The sequence below is a fragment of the Zonotrichia leucophrys genome, chromosome 5 (assembly GCF_028769735.1).
Source record: "Zonotrichia leucophrys gambelii isolate GWCS_2022_RI chromosome 5, RI_Zleu_2.0, whole genome shotgun sequence".
NCBI lineage: Eukaryota > Metazoa > Chordata > Aves > Passeriformes > Passerellidae > Zonotrichia > Zonotrichia leucophrys.
In genome coordinates, this window is record NC_088175.1 from 53,072,264 (window position 1) to 53,089,035 (window position 16,772).

The following is a 16,772-nucleotide window of genomic DNA, read 5'->3' on the forward strand; positions in this document are numbered from 1 at the left end:
ACAACCTCTGTATATTTTGGGTTTGCCTCATTTGAATCATGTTCTAGTCAACCTTTTTCTTTCCCGTGTTAAGAGTAGACTTTCATGAAAAACAAAAAAAACAAAAAAAAAGGGGGAGTTTTCTTCCTGGGATATTTTTTTAATTTTTTTTAGTTTTTTTTCATCCCTCACAGGACACTGCCAGAGCCCTGGTAAGGCTCCCTTGAGCACCAAGAGCTGCTCCACATCTCTGCTGAGCAGCTGGGGCTCCGAGCACTCCCTGAGGCTGTTGGCCCACCACTGTCCTCTGGGTTTATCTCAGCTCTACCCCCAGTTTTGTCACTGTATCCTTCAATCCCCTCTCTCCCCATAAAAGTGTCTAGCTGTCTCTTAAACTCACTTTACCATTTGCTTCTTTGACCTCGCTTGGCAACTTATCCTTGTGTTTATTATTTGAGGTGGAATAGTTCTGGCTGCATTCCTGGTTTTACTCTTAATTGTCTAATTTTTAGAATGGTGTCAGTGGGGTTGGGGTTTGGGTTTGGGCTTTTTTTAACTCATCACTCTTGTGACCAGCTCTTCTGTTTCATTAGGCTCCCTTGTGTCATCAGGGCTTCCAATAACTCAAAGAATCCTAATGAATCTTTTATTGGATCTTCCCAAATATTGCAGCTGGACTTTCCTGTCCATTAGTGCCATTCTGAACTGCATGCACTGCCTTTAATTACTTTTTTGATAATTGGAGGGCAGGGAGGGGAATGAGGGTCTTCCCCAAACAAGGGAAATCTCAGTGATTTTTCCTGCTTGTCCCAGGGGGAATTTACAAGCAGGGCTCAAGCAGGGCAGAGCAGCAGAACCTCCCCAGGTCCTCTGGCAGCTGGTGCCACCTGTGCCAGCTGGTGGCCTTTGGGTGCCACCTCGTGCTGCTAGGGGGACCTGAGGATTTGAGGACCTGCTCCAGAGTTTTTCCCTTGGGCTTTTAGAGAAAGTGCAGGGAGCAGCTTGCTTACCGTGCTGGGTTTGCTGTGGGGTCCTGTGGGTGACAAAAACACAGCAGGCTTCTCTCAGAAAACTCCCTTTTCTGGGGAGCAGGGAGGAGGAAAAAAACACTGGTTTGAAGGCACCTACCTGCACCTCCAGGAACTGTCCCCAGCTGCTGAAAGGTGGGTTGGTGGAGCAGGGAAATGAATCCTACTGACACCCTGAAACAGATAGGCCTGGTTGGAGTGGCTGCTGAGATGGGCAACGTGCTTAACACACCAAGGAGAAGAAGACAGAAGGAAAGGAAAAAGGAAAAGGAAAAGGAAAAGGAAAAGGAAAAGGAAAAGGAAAAGGAAAAGGAAAAGGAAAAGGAAAAGGAAAAGGAAAAGGAAAAGGAAAAGGAAAAGGAAAAGGAAAAGGAAAAGGAAAAGGAAAAGGAAAAGGAAAAGGGAAGGAGAAGGAGAAGGAGAAGGAGAAGGAGAAGGAGAAGGAGAAGGAGAAGGAGAAGGAGAAGGAGAAGGAGAAGGAGAAGGAGAAGGAGAAGGAGAAGGAGAAGGAGAAGGAAAGAGAAGGAAAGAAGGAAAGAGAAAAAAAGAGAAGGAAAGCAAAGGAAAGAGAAAGAAAGAGAAGGAAAGAGAAAGAAAGAGAAGAGAAAGCAAAGGAAAGAGAAAAAAAGAGAAGGAAAGCGAAGGAAAGAGAAAGAAAGAGAAGGAAAGAAGGAAAGAGAAGGAAAGAAGGAAAGAGAAGGAAAGAGAAAGAAAGAGAAGAAAAGCGAAGGAAAGAGAAAGAAAGAGAAGGAAAGAAGGAAAGAGAAGGAAAGAGAAAGAAAGAGAAGGAAAGAGAAGGAAAGAGAAGGAAAGAGAAGGAAAGGGCTGCTTCTTTACACGCCCCCCCTTCCCTTACAGGCACCATCACCTGTCTGCAGGATGGGTTAGCTCCAGGTGGGTTCCCTAACTGCAGCAGCCTCCTGCTTGGCCAGCACAGTCCATAGCCATGGAGACATGCTCCAGGAGCAGATCCTGGGGCTACAAACCCAGGCAGGTTCACTCTGGTGCTTTGCTGGATTCACCTCCCTCAAAAATATTCATCCAAGTCAGCTCTGATGGTTGACACCATCAGAGAGGGAGGAGATCACATTCCCTTTCCTACTCAACATATGGTATCTCATGAAGTGGCAAGAAAAAGGAGAAATGTTTTCTATATAATGAACATTCTCCATTTGGGGGAGCTACAGAAGCCCTGGGACAGGAAGAGGGTGCCAATCCCACTGAGACATTAACCATCAGCCAAAACAACATCAGTCACCATGCTCAGTTCAAGAACACAGGGCAGAGGCACAAAAGATTTGCTCAATTAATTGTGGGATTGAAAATTTTCCAGAGAGCTGAGGATACTTGTAAGATATAATAGAGTGCAGCCCCCTCATCGCTCATGGGGAGGTCAAGCTCACAGAAACTCAGCCGGCTGATCAATCTGTGCATGTCCCAAAAAGAGGAATTGCATGCTGCAAGAGCCAGCATCTGGGGGCTGCTTCTGAGAAATTCATGCACTAAAGCACTTCCATAACAGTGGCTTACCTTGCTGATAGAATCCCAAAAACAGGGCAATGAAAGGCAGAGACGTGAATGCCTCTCTTAACAAACACCGTAAAATAACCGGGAATAAAAATGTTAAAAATCTTGTAAATGTTTACCATCATCCTCTCTGTGCTTGGCAGGTTGGGGGGCACAACGGCCATCAAACAGCAGAGCAGCAGTAAGTCTTTGACTGAGAAAGTGGTGACAGCACAAGCAAAAGGACATGCTCTGTCACTCATCAACCCACGCTCCATTTTTTGTAGCCATCTACTATTATTATTTGGCATGTGATTCCCCAGGCAGCAAACCATGGCTGTAGCTATTTACAGGTCACTGGAAGTCTGGCCTGTGCTGCAGTGGAGTTTTGGTTGTATTTCACAGAAGATAGTTTTATTTATGTTTGACTGATGCAGGCAAAAACCGGAGGCTGATTTTTCTTTTTTTGGCTTTTAGTATAAACACTCATGGCAGCTCTCTATTTTGGGTGCAGACTGAAAAACAGATTGTTTTGTAGTTGCCGAGAACTGCTGGGTAAACCAGAGGACATTGTTATTGCAGCTGAGCTTTTCTTTCAAGAGAGCAGGAGGAGTTGCTTTATTTTTTAATTCTCTGCAGTTTTACGTACACCGTTCGCTCCAAATATTTGATGTTTGCCACACTTGTTATGAGTTTCTCCAGAGAGATGCTGTCTTTTGGCAGCAAAAGATAAAGTTGACTGATACAAATGAGTCACAGTACCCCAACAGTAATTAACAGTGATGCAATACCCAGGCGAAAAAGAGGACTTGAAGAATTAACTGTTGAGTTTTCTTGACGATGCAGCTGCACTCTAAGAGAGAAAGCTCAACCCATCATAGGACTCCATTGTGTACATTAGAGAAAAAAAGCTTGGCAAGATACATTAAAGATTTTTTGCTAAAGAGATACAAATATTTTGCAAGGGCAAAGGGCGCTGAGGCAGGCTGTACTTACTTCCAGAGAAAAGCAGGCAGGATGACAAAGAAACAGTAATATTTCTTTATCTTCGTTTTCACACTTCATCATCTATGAAAGACTGTCTTTTCCAACCTGCTGAACTGATTTAAGCCACCCCAACTCTAAATTAACTTTTACTTAAAAGTCACTCTATGACATCCTAATCTAAGAAGTTATCTGTGCTTATGGTTTCAGCCCAGTTCTACAGAAGGCCAGTTCTGCTATTTATAAATGGGATTTTGCTTGTTCCCTAAAGTTCTTGCACAAATCTCACGGCTCGAAAGAGAAGGAATGGTTGGCTAAGGAGACGAAGGGTTGAAGCAACTGCTTTATAGCACAATATGAAACTTGACACTGTTTTCTGCTGCCAGTATGATTCCCAAGTGAGATGGATAAATTGTGGTCAAGACCTGGACAGGTTAACTAGTGGTCATCAGTGCTGGTGGTACCTTTATATACAAAAAAAAAAAGAAAAAAAAAAAGGATACTATTGGACAGGGCATTTGAAATTTAATACCAGACATGAAACAAGACATCTGTTGGACTCTCATTTGTTTCTCTTTGAATGGGCTTTAATTGAAAGCTCAGTGAAAAATGCAGGTTACATTCTTAGTGTTATCAATAGTTTGTAACAGCAACAACATCAGAACAGTGATGCTTCTAATATTTATACATTTTCTAGTTGGAGATGTCTAAGAGCAATACATTATCAGATATATATATATACACACAATTTCAAGCAATTAAAAGTAAATAATAAACCCCTCCTCCCAAAACCCTGAAATAATATATTTCCTTACACTAATAATGTCTTTTTCACATATACTTGACAAAGAGTCTTTTTTAAGTTACTTATCTTAAGAGAAATCTGTTAATGGAGATCCTGGACCAGCCCCATTAGAAGTTCAGTTTTAAGTTTATACAGCTTGCTAGCCACATAACCAGTGTGGCTTTACATTGTAAACAAATCCCAAATGTCTACAATGATTGAAATTAGTTTTGTGTAAAGGAGATCTATGCATCTCATGATAGAATAAATTTAAACCAATACATTAAAAAGAGAGAGAGAGAAAGAGAGAGCTAATTGACAAACAAAACAGTTTTAAGGGTTCAGTTATGCAATTCTTTAAAAACCAAGTTAACTTAATGGTAAGATTCTTATTTTTTTGTACAGAGAGGCTCTGGTTCATCTGGCTTTAGCTGCTCTAGAAAGACAACCTTAAAAAAAAGGTTTGACTAGTGAAATTTAAAAAGTAGAGCTTCCAACTCTAAAAGGGTTACCAGGAGTGTGTCAGGTGACTGTTCCTTCATCTTGTGAGGAAAGCTGTACTAGCATTCAGGAGCCTCAGCAAATGCAGGGGTGATGTAAGTGTAGAGCAGACCTTCAACAGGGAGGAATCATCCTACCCACTGCAGGAATTAAAAAGGTACAGCAATTTGTACCTGGAAAAGTTCAAGTGAAAACAACACAAAAGAGCTGGAGACGGACATGAAAGCTGAGCACAGTTTATAGTAATCTTGAAACTGTGGAGGTCTTGCCTACTTCTGTACAAAACCACAAGTAAAAATCTCTTGGACTTATTGGCTAGGAACTGGTGCAGCTCCAAAAGGAAGGGCAGGCTGAGCAGAATCCTACGTTTTAGTTAACTTGTGTCAGATAGGATGCGAAGGCAGCTGCAGCTCTCTGACAGAGGTGATCGAGGATGGCTGAGAAAGTTTGCAGTAGCTTATAATGTCCCATCTGGTTTTGTCACTTGTTTGAACTGTCTAAAGGGCCAACTGCAGTTTAGTCATGTTCCTCTGGTGCATGTTGTGATGACGAACTAATTCATCAGACCTGGCAAATTTTTTTTGACAGCTGGGCCACCGGCAACTGAAAGGCTTTTCACCTGTTAACAAAACACCCTGTTATTAGCTGAGCACACAGCTCATCCGAGACACTGCTGGTTGTTTTCTTCCTGTGGGGCTGTGAGGAGCTGGCAGAGCCCCTGTCAGCAGGAAAGGCACCCTGGGCTGTCCTGAGAGGGCCTGGGAGTGCCCCCAGCTCCTGCTCACATCAGCGCTCGGCGCCTTCCTACCTCTGCCTCAGCTGATGTTTACCAGCAGCCTTTCCAGGTGGTGCAGGACACTCTGCAGTGGTTCACTCCTGAGGACAGGCCCTTGCTGAGCACCCTGCTGCCATCGTTATGCTGCTCTTAGCTCTCGAATGACCAAGGCTCAGAGTCACCCTGGCATCCGCACAGGCTTCAGTCACACCTCCGCGGCGGGGCAGGCACACTGTTAGTCACTGTGGAAACTGTCAGGGACTTTCTAGAGCTTGACCTCCAGTCAAGGGGAGTTTTTCCCAGCTAATTCAACGAGTTTTGGCTGAAGTTCTTTGAAACTGGTGAGTGTAAGTGAATATGGTAGAAGCAACGGGGTTCAGCACAGAGTCTGCTGAGCCAAACGCAAAGTTTTCCAGCCCTACCTAAATAAAGTGGATTCACAGCTATGGGAGATGTCAAAAGCTCAAAATAGCATTTTTCTAACATTTTCATGGGCATAATATTCACTGCAAATAACTCTAAGCAAAGCACATTCAAATTTAACAAGAAATGCCACCACTTTTTCACTGTTTAACCTGGTCTCCTGATTTCCTGCAGTGTGTAAGTGGAATTTCAGGCTGTGTTTGTGATGCTGCAGGAATGCTGATGGAATGCTTCTTTCACTAGCTCAGAGCAGTGCCCAGTGACTCATGCTTCTTCTTCTTTTTTTTTTTTTTCCTCTCAAAATAAATGCAATATTTTAAAGTATGTTGAGCTCTGGATCTGGGCTCTTCAGTGCTGTCTACACACCTCATCCTCTCTAACACACTCCAGACAGGCTGGGATGGTGGTACAACCTCACCCAGGCATCTTCTCTTCTTATTTACCTCACACTCTGGGCATTTCACAAACCTGATCCAAATTCAGACAAAAGGAGATTTGCATAAATGTGTGTTTCTGTTTGCAAACTCCTATGTGAGGTATTTAAGTTGAAAGGGAATTCCTAAAATCTACTTTATCTACTGGCAAAAGCATCAACTATCTCCCACAAGTGCATAAAAGAGTGGGGGGAAATGGTGCAAATATCAGGGATCACATTTCCATTACTGAACATGTCTATGGATGGATAAAACTTCCTTTGATTATTATTTTTTTTTTTTTTTTTTTTTTTGCTTTCAACAGCAAAGATTGCTGTCACAGTGAAATTGCTTGTGAAGAAAAAAATCCCTGAATCCTAACAAATAGTTTGGGAGCTGAGTAAAATTAGGATAGAATTGCAAGGCAGCCACTTTTGCTTTTCTTCCTCAATGTGGAGCAAGGTAACTTGGGCTGGGTGCTTTGTCACATCATTCAAGGGCTATGAGAAAGAAGAGAGAGAGAGGAAGAGGAGAAGGAAGGAAGGAAGGAAGGAAGGAAGGAAGGAAGGAAGGAAGGAAGGAAGGAAGGAAGGAAGGAAGGAAGGAAGGAAGGAAGGAAGGAAGGAAGGAAGGAAGGAAGGAAGGAAGGAAGGAAGGAAGGAAGGAAGGAAGAAAGGAAGAAGAAAGAAAAGAAAAGAAAAGAAAAGAAAAGAAAAGAAAAGAAAAGAAAAGAAAAGAAAAGAAAAGAAAAGAAAAGAAAAGAAAAGAAAAGAAAAGAAAAGAAAAGAAAAGAAAAGAAAAGAAAAGAAAAGAAAAGAAAAAGAAAAGAAAAGAAAGAAAAGAAAAGAAAAGAAAAGAAAAGAAAAGAAAAGAAAAGAAAAGAAAAGAAAAGAAAAGAAAAGAAAAGAAAAGAAAAAAGAAAAGAAAAGAAAGAAAAGAAAAGAAAAGAAAAGGAAGCTGCAGGGCAAGGTGGGGATGAAAAATCCCCACCCACCACTCGTGCTCATCCCCCTCAGGAGATGACACATCCAAAACTCTTGTCATGGAGTGCTGGCTCCATGACCCCAGCCCAGGTGCTGTGCCAGTGGCAGGCAGCAAAGCCACAGCAGGGTTGGTGGGGCTCAGATCCCAGGGGGAGCTGGGGTAAGGGAGAGGAGCTTCACTGGCACCAAAGAGAGCAAATTCTTCACTGTAGCTAATCTGGGCTATAAAAAACGGCTGGAGTCATGCAAGTCCTGAATTAGCAGCTCAGTTAGCAGTGAAATGTGATGGGGAATGCAGCTCATCCCAGTGTTACCACCACGTGCCATTTTGTCTCTCCCAGAACATTACCTCTCGCTGGTTAAGAAAACATCTCTCTTCATGGAAATGCACAGAGAGCCAGGCCCTGCAGCTCACCAGGACCGGGGGGACAGCCCAGGAGCACAGCCTTTGCCATTTGCAGATTGCAAGTGTAGACATGGCCATTGGGTGAAGCATTTATTTGGCCAGAGCCACAGAAAATTCCACTGTTCTCAGGTGAATCATTTCCTTTATTAAAATTTCTCTTTTATTTTTTGGAAGTCTGAAATGTGTGGTGTTTTTTTTATGGTCCAGAAGAGAAAAAAGAATTCTGAGCAGGGAGAAAAAGATTTTCAGGCTCCTTGTCCATCTGTACAGAGACTGAATTTAAAAGGTTAAGACCAGTATGGAAAACGCCGTGACATCCAACAACATGCCAAAGTGCTTGGTAAACGATTATTTGGTAAAAACACTGCTGGTAAACAATTATTTGGTAAAAACACTGCATGCACAGCAGAAGGAACAGCAGATGTCAGTACACAGGACTAATTCTAAAACTTAAAACTAAAATACAGAACTTGCTGCAGTTGCTCCTTAATGGTGTTTACATTCATGTGAGGGCAGAGTAGACTAAAATGGCCTCCCTTTTTTTCCCCCCTTTTTTAGATGAAATACTACGGTTTCTACCAAAAAAAAAAAAAAAAAAATTAAAAGGCCCCTGAATATTTGAGTAAGCTTTTACTTTAGTGTCTGTCAGTGTGAGTTTGCAAAAGGCACTGCTTTTATCTGCTGGAGAGATTAGAGCAGCAGCAGCAAGAGCAGGAGCTTTGCTGTGCTATCCTGCATTAGGCTCAGCTGACACTTGGGAGAAGCATGAGTAGGCACAAATACTTTAGATTACAGACCTGTGGCTAAAGCTAGAATTAAAATTTCTGTCTTGTAGGGCTCTTTCAGTAAAGGCAGTAGATCAACTTGACATTTGTGGGCTGAGACCGTGATGCTCATTTCATAATAACTGACAGAATTTATTTTGCCAAGCTGAAATTTTTTTAAACACAAAGGAAGAAAGCATAGTTTCTAAAATCACCTAAATCCCTTTGTGGAAAGTGACTCTCACACTTGGGGAAAGCAGCCACACTGAAAACTCAGCACACTGAAATTCTTTCTGCTGTTTTGAATATTTAAATCTTGGTTAAGACACTTTCTAACCATGTCATTCACAACAACATTGATTTAAAATTAAAAAAAAAAAAAGAAATATAAATGTGAAGAAAAGTTTACGCACTTGTTTTACCTGTATGAGTCCTGGTATGAGTCTTCAGATGATCAGATCTGGAGAACTTTCTCTGACAGGTTTTACACTGAAAGGGTTTCACACCTAAGAGACAAAAAAAAAAAAAAATTCTATTCTTCTTGCGTCCCAACATTTTTGAAAGGGTGCATGAAATCAGATATTTCTGAAGTTTCAAAAGCCTGGATTTATTTTTTTTTCTTTTTTTTTTTGTCCTAGTTGCTGCTCCTCCCATCCCTGTGCCTACACATTACAGAAAGCTGGTCATTGGTGAGGCCCCCACCCTTTGTAACCTCCCCTGCCAGTGCCTGGCTCTGAAGCATCTGAACAGCTCCACCATAAACAAACCCTCACTGAAATCATCTGCAAACATGGTTAATCTTGACCCTGAGGTTTGCCACTCAGGGTATCCTGCAGGAGCAAACAGGACAGAAGAAAATCAACGTGCAGAAATTTATTTTCATGTGCTCCCAACAGGTTTAACTTACTTCACATACAACACATAGGTCTTGGGCAAATTTTACACATTGGCAAATTTTTCTTGCAGAACCGTTTAGTTTTAAGCACAATCTATTCTTAATTAATGCTCACAGAATATAGAGCAGACAGTTCCATTGTGAAAGTTGTTTCAAAAGATGGTGTCAGGATGATGGTGTCAGTAGTGCTAAAAGGCCAGTTAAAAACCTAGCCATGGCCTTCCCCTAAAATTAACTTCAAGAATTTGGTGTTGTGAGCAGACAACATCAGAAAAATAGAAATTTGAGGAGTGTAATTTCAGGATCACAGTTCCTGTATGAACTCTAATTGCAGGCAGGTCTTGTCCACAAACCTGTGTGTCGTCTTTGGTGCCTTTTGAGTTGGTCTGAACGAGAAAATCTTCGTTCACAGTCTTTGAAATCACACTGGTAGGGTTTCTCACCTGGGCAGGAGAAACAGTTTGTTAGAAAATGTGGCAAAATGAGGGAGCACCTCAAGCTGAACCAGAAGATGAAATGTGCTGCTCTGAAAGATTTCTCTGCAGCCTGAAGCAGTCTAGTGGCACACCAGGACTGATTTGTCATAAAGCCATACAGCTCTGCTGGAAAGGCTGGCAAAATTCTACTGCATTGACACTGAGACTGAATCTGCTCACTCTAAAGAAATTAGAAGTTAAAGCTGCAAAAATAAAAATTTTTAATTTTTTTTTCTGCTGGAAACCAAGAACAGGAATGTCTTGGTTTATATTTGCCTAAAAACCCCATTAAACTCTTTCAGTATCACCTGTCTCAGCAGCACATAATTCATACAGAGGACCAAATCACAGTTTGAACTAAATTGGGTTTAAAGAAAAAGCTAAATAAGTTCCATCCACACAGGTGACAGTTTTAACCACATTAGAATTAGAAATTAGAAAAAAAACTGAGCAAAAAAAAATTCAACCTCAGAAAAAAGACATATTCTTCCCCAAAACACAAATTAGGTTTCTTCCATAAAGTGCTATTAAATAGAATTTCTCATGTAGATGCAAAGCTATGAATTATTGCAAAACCTCATGTAAATATAAACTCTTCTCCTCCTGCCATGCAGTTCAGCAGAGATCCTCAGGGTGGGATTCCTCTGGGATGAGATTTTTAGGAAAATGACGAGCCAGTGTCTCAAATGGACATGGATTTCAATGCAAGGGAATGCACAAAAACATGCAAAAAGAAATGCAGCAGCTGAGGAGTCTGAGGAAAGAGGGAAATGCTGCCAGCAGAGCACAGGGGGGGGTGAAATTTGGGAAAGTTCAGCCACAACAATCCTTATGCTGCTACAGGAGCAGCTCCATGATCTTCCAGGTCTGACTCACTCCTAACCTGAGATCCCTCTGCACAGCCCTGGAATCCTGCTGAAGCCTCAGCCACCTATTACATTTAAGAAATGTCTTACTAAATCTAAATTCCATGAAATGGCATTTCTGCCCACAGAAGGTCTGGTTCAGGGGCAGAGCACAGAGCCTCAGGAGGAGCAGGAGTGGAGCTGCAGAGCTGGGAGGATGCTGGAATCTGTCTGGGAATTCTGCAAGAGTAAAAGAGCAAAAAAGAGCAAAAGCCTGCTGCTGACAAGAGCAGATGAGGAAAAGAGGCTGATTCTGGAACCAGAGCCTGCAAGCGGGAATGAGAATCCAGGCTGGTCTGTATGTCCTTCACCAATTTAAACCCCTTTTATTAAATGAGAGGCAGCAGCTCTGCCTGCTGTGGGAAGCTGAGATGTAAACCAAGGGTCCTGTGGGACCTTTTCCTACAGGAAAACACCACCTGGAGTGGGCAGAGGGGTTGGTTTCTCCCTGTTTCATTTTAACCTCCACTGAAGGTGTCTGCATGTCTGATTCTATGGTGAGGACATTCATCCTGCTTGCACTGGTATTCTGAGACACCAGAGCAAACCAGTTTAGTTTAAAGCAGATGCATTGGACCCAGGTGACAGAGAACATATTAAGGAGAGCGTTCCAAATTCATCCTGGTGCAGCGAAAATAAAAATTTTACAAAAGCAACTAAATCTGCAAGAGCAAGCTGACTTCCTGTGGCAGCCACCCCCAAGGAGTTTAGTGACTCTCAAACCGAGGTGTGGACAATTTCTATGTCTGCTGGGCTTAATTTATTAGCATAGGAGATTAAAGTTGCCACAGGTGTTTGAAATAGTTCCATACTCTTTGACCACAAGGACTCCCTGGGGGGTGCCTGCTTTCCAGAAACCACTTACTTCCAAGGAATTCAGCCCTTTGGCAGATTTAAGAGGGGGAATGTCAGCAGAGCAGAGTGCAGTGACAGGATGATTGTCTGCTAATTGCAATATAAACTTAGAAGATGGCTAAGGAGGCATTGGAATAAAGCAGCATAGAGGCTCTGATGGCATGCACATGAAAGTATTTCTTTAAATACTTTGGAAAATAATCTTGGTTACATTAAAGTCAGATTTAACCCATGAAGATATTAAAGGAAGCAATCTAAAATGTTTACATAGGGATATGATGACACTGGGAAGAAAACAAAAAGCAAATAAACAAAAAGAGGCACAACATTAGACTGAAATCCTAATTCCCCTTTCCTTCTTCATCTTCTGTGTCAGCTGCCAAAGCTGACTGCCACATAAATTTCCTCAGAACAGGACGACAGAAACATCCCAGATGAGAAAAAGTCGGTCAGTCCCCCATGAAATTCCCACAGTGAGAGTGTCTCGTTTCCCCAGCCCTGCCAAAGCCTCTCCAGTAAAAGGCTGAAGTCTCTTTGTGTATGAAAATATCCAGTGATGCTGTCACCTCCTCCTGTGAGCACACACAGCCCCAAAACAGGCCAGGAGATGCAGATGGAGCTTCACCAGCCCTTCTGCCTGAGACATCATCCCTTACACCACTGAAAGTAGTGGCAAAAAAAGGGCATAATGAAATAATAAAGATGGGAGAGGATAGAGGGAATGGCATGTCTTGAATATGGCATGCCTTGAATATTTAGGAAAAAAATTTTTAAAATAAAAGGTCAAGAATTGTAAAACAAGCGTGAATCTGCCTTGGCACATAATGCAAGAAATGTTCCTAATAAAATAGATTTTTGTCAAAAGCAGTTAATTTAAACTGAGGGAAGTGTGCATGTTTTCTCTGGAGCAAATTCATTTCCCATGCAGGGAAAACAGAAAATTCTACTGCTGTAGCAGTTGCACAAAATATTCACAGTCACTGCTTTAATTAAGGACTTCTGCAAGAGTAAAAGCCGGCTGCTAACAAGAACAGATGAGAAAAGGAGGCTGATTCTGAAACCAGAGCCTGCAAGTGGGAATGAGAATCCAAAGGCTGGTCTACACATCCTTCACCAATTTAAACCCCTTTTCTTAAATAAGTGTACTCACTTAATCAAACAAGTCCCATGATCACACCTTTGCCTTGCTAATGCTACATTTTTATTTAATATCATTTGCTTTAGCAAACTCACAGAAAATACATCTTGATTTATTTACTAGGGAGCCTTTACAGTTAACATTTTCTGTCATCTTCACACCATAGCTCAGCTGTGGCATGTCATTACTATTCTGAAATTAATTTTGCACTTTAGTTCCTGAAGTATTTTTTATTTTATGCTGTAGAAATATCAGCCTGAAAGGGTGCAGCTTGACACCCACCCATAAAGGACAACCTTCCTGAGCTATGATTCTCATACTCCATTGCAGCCCATACCTGCCAGCATGAACCCATTTAGGCTAAAGAACATCCCTGGCAAACAGGCAAAGGATTTTCCCTCTGCAAAGAAAATCTGCAGGATTTTCTCCTGCTCAGCTTTGTGTTGGGATAAATCCAGTTTTCCCAATGAGTGGCACTGAATCCAAAGGGTCTCTGGCAGGAATGCTGATGCTTCCACCCAAAGTGAAATTTATGGAGGTCTAGACATCAATTTGTTTCTGCAGGGAAGAGCCTGAAGCCTGCCATGGAATGACAACTCACATTATTTGCTGCAAAGTCGAAAAGTTAGATGTATTTCTGCATTTCCTTTCAGAGGCCTATCTGCTGCAGCAAAATACACCAAGATAAGAAAAAAGCTTTTTTGGCTGTGCATGTTTCAATGAAGGCATTGTTAAGAACAGATAAGCAGCCTCAGAGGGTACAAAGTGTTAACATATTTTCAACTGAGGCTATTTGAAACATTGGTAAAAACTGATTACAGAATCCAACTTTGTGTTTCAGGGCCTTGCTTGGTTTTGCAATACAGCAAGTGGGAAAGAAGGATGGAAGATCTGATGAGCCAGTCCTTTGTATGTATCTATTACAGAAATAAAAAATATAACCTAGAGCCAGCAGTATCCTGCAAAGATACAATCTGTTGGTTTCATATCATATATATGTAACAGCTTGTTTTCAAATCATGTGTTCATCATTTTAAAAAATGACCAAAATCTTTGACCTAGCACTAGACACAGACAGCATAAGGTGGAAGAGCTCCAAACCCGTAAGTGAGTCCAGAATCCCCTTGCAGGAAGATTAATTTGTTTGTTTGTTTGATTGTTTGATTGATTAGGAAAGGTGTGACAAACACAGACACATTCTTTTTGGAAAAAAAATAGTTCCAAATTTTGCTTCGGGAAACAAGCTGGCCTCTTATGGAAAGAAACTTCCGAAGGTTTGAGAAACAAATAATATTTCCTGTCTGCATATCAGAGTGTGTGTGCAGAAGGATCTGTGCCCACCTGTACAGAAAAGGTGTTAGAAAGGAAAAAAGTGTTTTTTCCCTACCCAGTTCCACTGCAGCCTGAACCAGAGAGGCCCCAAAGACAATGGGACCCCTCTAACCCTCCTCTACAGGCCTATCCCCCATGTCTTTTGGGGGTTTCTGACTCCACAAGCCTAAATTATATATTATATAATATTAAAAATCTTCTCCAGCTAAGGAAAAAACATATGTAAGCTGAAGTCCTTGTGATTGATCCAGAAATAACACTGGGAAAGCCAAGCAACTAAATGGAATAAAATACAGGACCAGAGCAAACAAATAATGACTGCTAAAGCACAGAGTAAATCAATTTAGGAATGAAGGAAACAGGGATTATGAGGAAAAAAATTCAGAACTGTTTAGGCAATACTGAATTTAATGGCCTTCAAAAGATTTCCCAATGTTCTTGATTCCAATTTATTTATAGGAAATAGAATAGCACTCCTGTAGACCTTCCCTTCTAAAGATGAGCTTGCACTTACAGTCTGAAGTATCTTAAATTTTTCATTTCAGCAGCTCTGAAGACAGCTGTCTCAATATTTTCTGACTTGCCCATTCATTAATTAAAAGTGCTTTGTGTGCATTTCTCACAGTTGACACAATTAAGTGACGGAATGGCCTCCAAAAGGAGAAGATTGCAGCTGTCTTTATGAGGTGTTAGACACTCTGCCAGGTCACCCAGCATGGGCTGCCCTCCTGCTCTCTTCCATCCCTTTGGTCTTCCATCACATCAATGGTTAACTCAACATCCATACATCCATATTCACAGACTACATCCACAGACTTCTAGGTAAGCACAGAAAGAACTTTCTAAATAAAAATATGGCAGGCAATCAAAAAAAAAAAAAAAAAAAAGAGAACCCGTAAGATAAATCAAAAGATTTATCATAATTTTATACATCCAACAGCATCAATCTCCCAACAGGGAAAATAACTCTGTCTGCTCTTTGGCAAGGTGCAGCAGAGTATTTGATTTCCACATTTTGAGGTCTTATTTCCTGAACTCAGAGAGAATCCAGACATTATCCTGCAAATGACTGGCTTCAGGCTCAATCCCTCATGGAAAGATCCCATGAAGGATTTGCCAATCCCTGCCTACCAGAAAAGGTTTACACAGGAGAGCCAGAGGATGCTGAATGTCTAAGTTCCTCTTGCAGATGAAAATTCTTCATAATTAACATTAGAAGATATCTGGAGTGAGATTCAATGATCTCAAATGAGAGGGGAAAGAATAAAAAAAAATAATTAAAAGAGAAAACAACTCGCAGCCCTGTAACAGTGAGAGAGGGAGGGAGGTGATCTGATTGCTGTGTGTTTTCCTTAGCTGGATCCAGAGAGCTTCAGCTCCAAGAGAGGGATTGGAGGTGACAAAAAAAGGGGTTGTCCAGGTGACAAAAAGAGGAATTGCCCAGGTGACAAAGAGGGGTTGCCCAGGTGACAGAGCACACGCTCACTCATCACAGTCTCAAGGACACAGTCTCAAGCTACGTCAGGGAAGGTGTAGGTTGGATATTAGGAAGAAATTTTTCACCAAAAGAATAATAAAGTACTGGAATGCTCTTCCCAGGGAGGTGGTGGAATCACCATCTCTGATGTGTTTAAAAAATGATTGGACATGGCATTTGGTGCTGTAATCTGGCTGAGGTGTTAGGGCACAGGTTGGACTCCATGATCTTGGAGGTCTCTTCCAACCTCATCATTCTGTGATTCTGTGATTCTGTGATCTGACGGATTCTCGCGCTCCCTGACCTGCCAGCGCATTCCTTGCCCCTTGTGCCACCTCCAGCCCCCCCTGCCCACTCTGCTGTGCTGTGATTCATACCCACCAGTGTGCTTTCTGCTGTGCATCTGCAAGTGGGACAGCTTGAAGTATCTCTTGTTGCAGCCAGGGTAGGCACACATGAAGGGACGCTTCTCGTTGGTCTCGCTGGCCGAGCGCACGATGGTGGGAGCCACGCCGGGCACGCGCCGCACGTCCTGCGGGGACACAGACCTGCTGAGCCCACCTGGGGGTCCTCAGCTCACACCCAGCTCACACCCCTCACAAAGGGATGCTTGGATGGATCGTGCTGGAAACGGGAAATTTTGCTTTATTCTATGTCAGCGACTTTAGTGCGCCTTAACTGGTTCTTTGCAGAGCGTTAAAATCATCTGGAGGTGAAGCACAGTGAGCTCTGCTCAGTGAATTCTCTCACCAGTGTTTCTATGAGAGATTGAATGGCCCACACTGACCTCATGTATAACCACACAGCCCTGGCAGAACTCCCGTTGCCACAGAAAATAGTTTTAAGTTTATACCAGGGTGAGAGGAAAGAGTGTGAGCCAGACGAGTGTTGTCCTTTTTATTTTAAATACTCATATAAAGCTAAAGGACAAGGAAATGGATATCTTGGATTAACACAAACTGATTAACAACAAAACAAAAACAACTGTCTAGGTGGAGCTGGTGAATAGGTCAGCCTTAATGCATTTTGGCCACTGTCACAATGTTCCATCAAAGATGATCTCCTCCTTCTGGGATAATTAACTTCCTTAAACAATGTTGACCATTTACTTTCATTCACCCAACAAAAGCCGGTTCAGAAGCCTGTTT

At 42.1% G+C, this 16,772-nt stretch overlaps 1 protein-coding gene across 10 annotated transcripts in view; it reads right to left on the reverse strand.

Annotated features, from left to right (window-relative positions):
• Positions 1-3,105: 3,105 nt before the first annotated feature.
• The window catches only part of WT1 (WT1 transcription factor), a 55,398-nt gene continuing 41,731 nt past the window's right edge, over positions 3,106-16,772 (reverse strand). For 2 of the 10 annotated variants that reach the window (XM_064715638.1, XM_064715639.1), the window contains exons 7-10: positions 16,006-16,156; positions 9,795-9,884; positions 8,960-9,052; positions 4,051-5,401 (exon numbers count right to left, since the gene is read on the reverse strand). In XM_064715638.1, the coding sequence (XP_064571708.1) occupies positions 5,280-5,401; positions 8,960-9,052; positions 9,795-9,884; positions 16,006-16,156 (456 nt within the window). In that variant the 3' untranslated portion in view covers positions 4,051-5,279. Of the gene's footprint in view, positions 3,962-4,050; positions 5,402-7,919; positions 8,056-8,959; positions 9,053-9,794; positions 9,885-16,005; positions 16,157-16,772 lie in introns of those variants that run through there. The other 8 variants (XM_064715637.1, XM_064715634.1, XM_064715636.1 and 5 more) reach the window with 8 other exon arrangements.